Genomic DNA, 566 nt, shown 5'->3' with positions numbered 1-566 from the left:
GGAAGATGAAGAACACAAGAAAGAGGATGATGAATCGTACAACAAAAAAACGCAGAGAAGGAGGAGGAAGAAGAGGAAATGCAAAAACAAAAAGATATTCCGACACACCAACCACATTTCAGCTCAGCCATTTATCTCATCAGACACTCCCTCCGACACACCGCGAAGCAGCAAGAACGAAAAGCGAAGGACAGAGAGGGAAAGAGAAGAAAAGACCCAGAGAGCAGACACCCAGAGGGACTCACAGCTGGCGATCTCCATGGTGCAGACTTGCGAATCGAGCGGGAATTTCGAAAGCTCCATCATGCAGGCGAACACCAGCTTCAGCCTGGAAGAAAAAGATGGAGAAATAGATTTATTTATTTCCATGACGCAGGCGAACACCAGCTTCAGCCTGGAAGAAAAAGATGGAGAAATAGATTTATTTATTTCCATGACGCAGGCGAACACCAGTTTCAGCCTGGAAGAAAAAGATGGAGAAATAGATTTATTTATTTCCATGACGTCAGCAATATTCCAGGTCTTGTTTCTCTCTCTTGCTTTGTTGTTTTCCTAGTTATTGTGAA

General features: G+C 43.8%; 1 protein-coding gene across 1 annotated transcript in view; it reads right to left on the bottom strand.

Moving 5' to 3' along the window:
• Positions 1-566, bottom strand: part of LOC119587096 (glycine receptor subunit beta-type 4-like) — a gene marked incomplete in the record, with an annotated part of 188,116 nt that overhangs the window by 52,159 nt on the left and 135,391 nt on the right. The window contains 1 exon segment of the mRNA XM_037935845.1: positions 246-328. Coding sequence (XP_037791773.1) covers positions 246-328 — 83 coding nt within the window.

This window comes from Penaeus monodon, chromosome 22 (assembly GCF_015228065.2).
Source record: "Penaeus monodon isolate SGIC_2016 chromosome 22, NSTDA_Pmon_1, whole genome shotgun sequence".
NCBI classification, from domain to species: Eukaryota; Metazoa; Arthropoda; class Malacostraca; order Decapoda; family Penaeidae; genus Penaeus; species Penaeus monodon.
The sequence above is the reverse complement of the archived record's forward strand: the minus strand, read 5'-3'. Positions and strand labels throughout refer to the sequence as shown.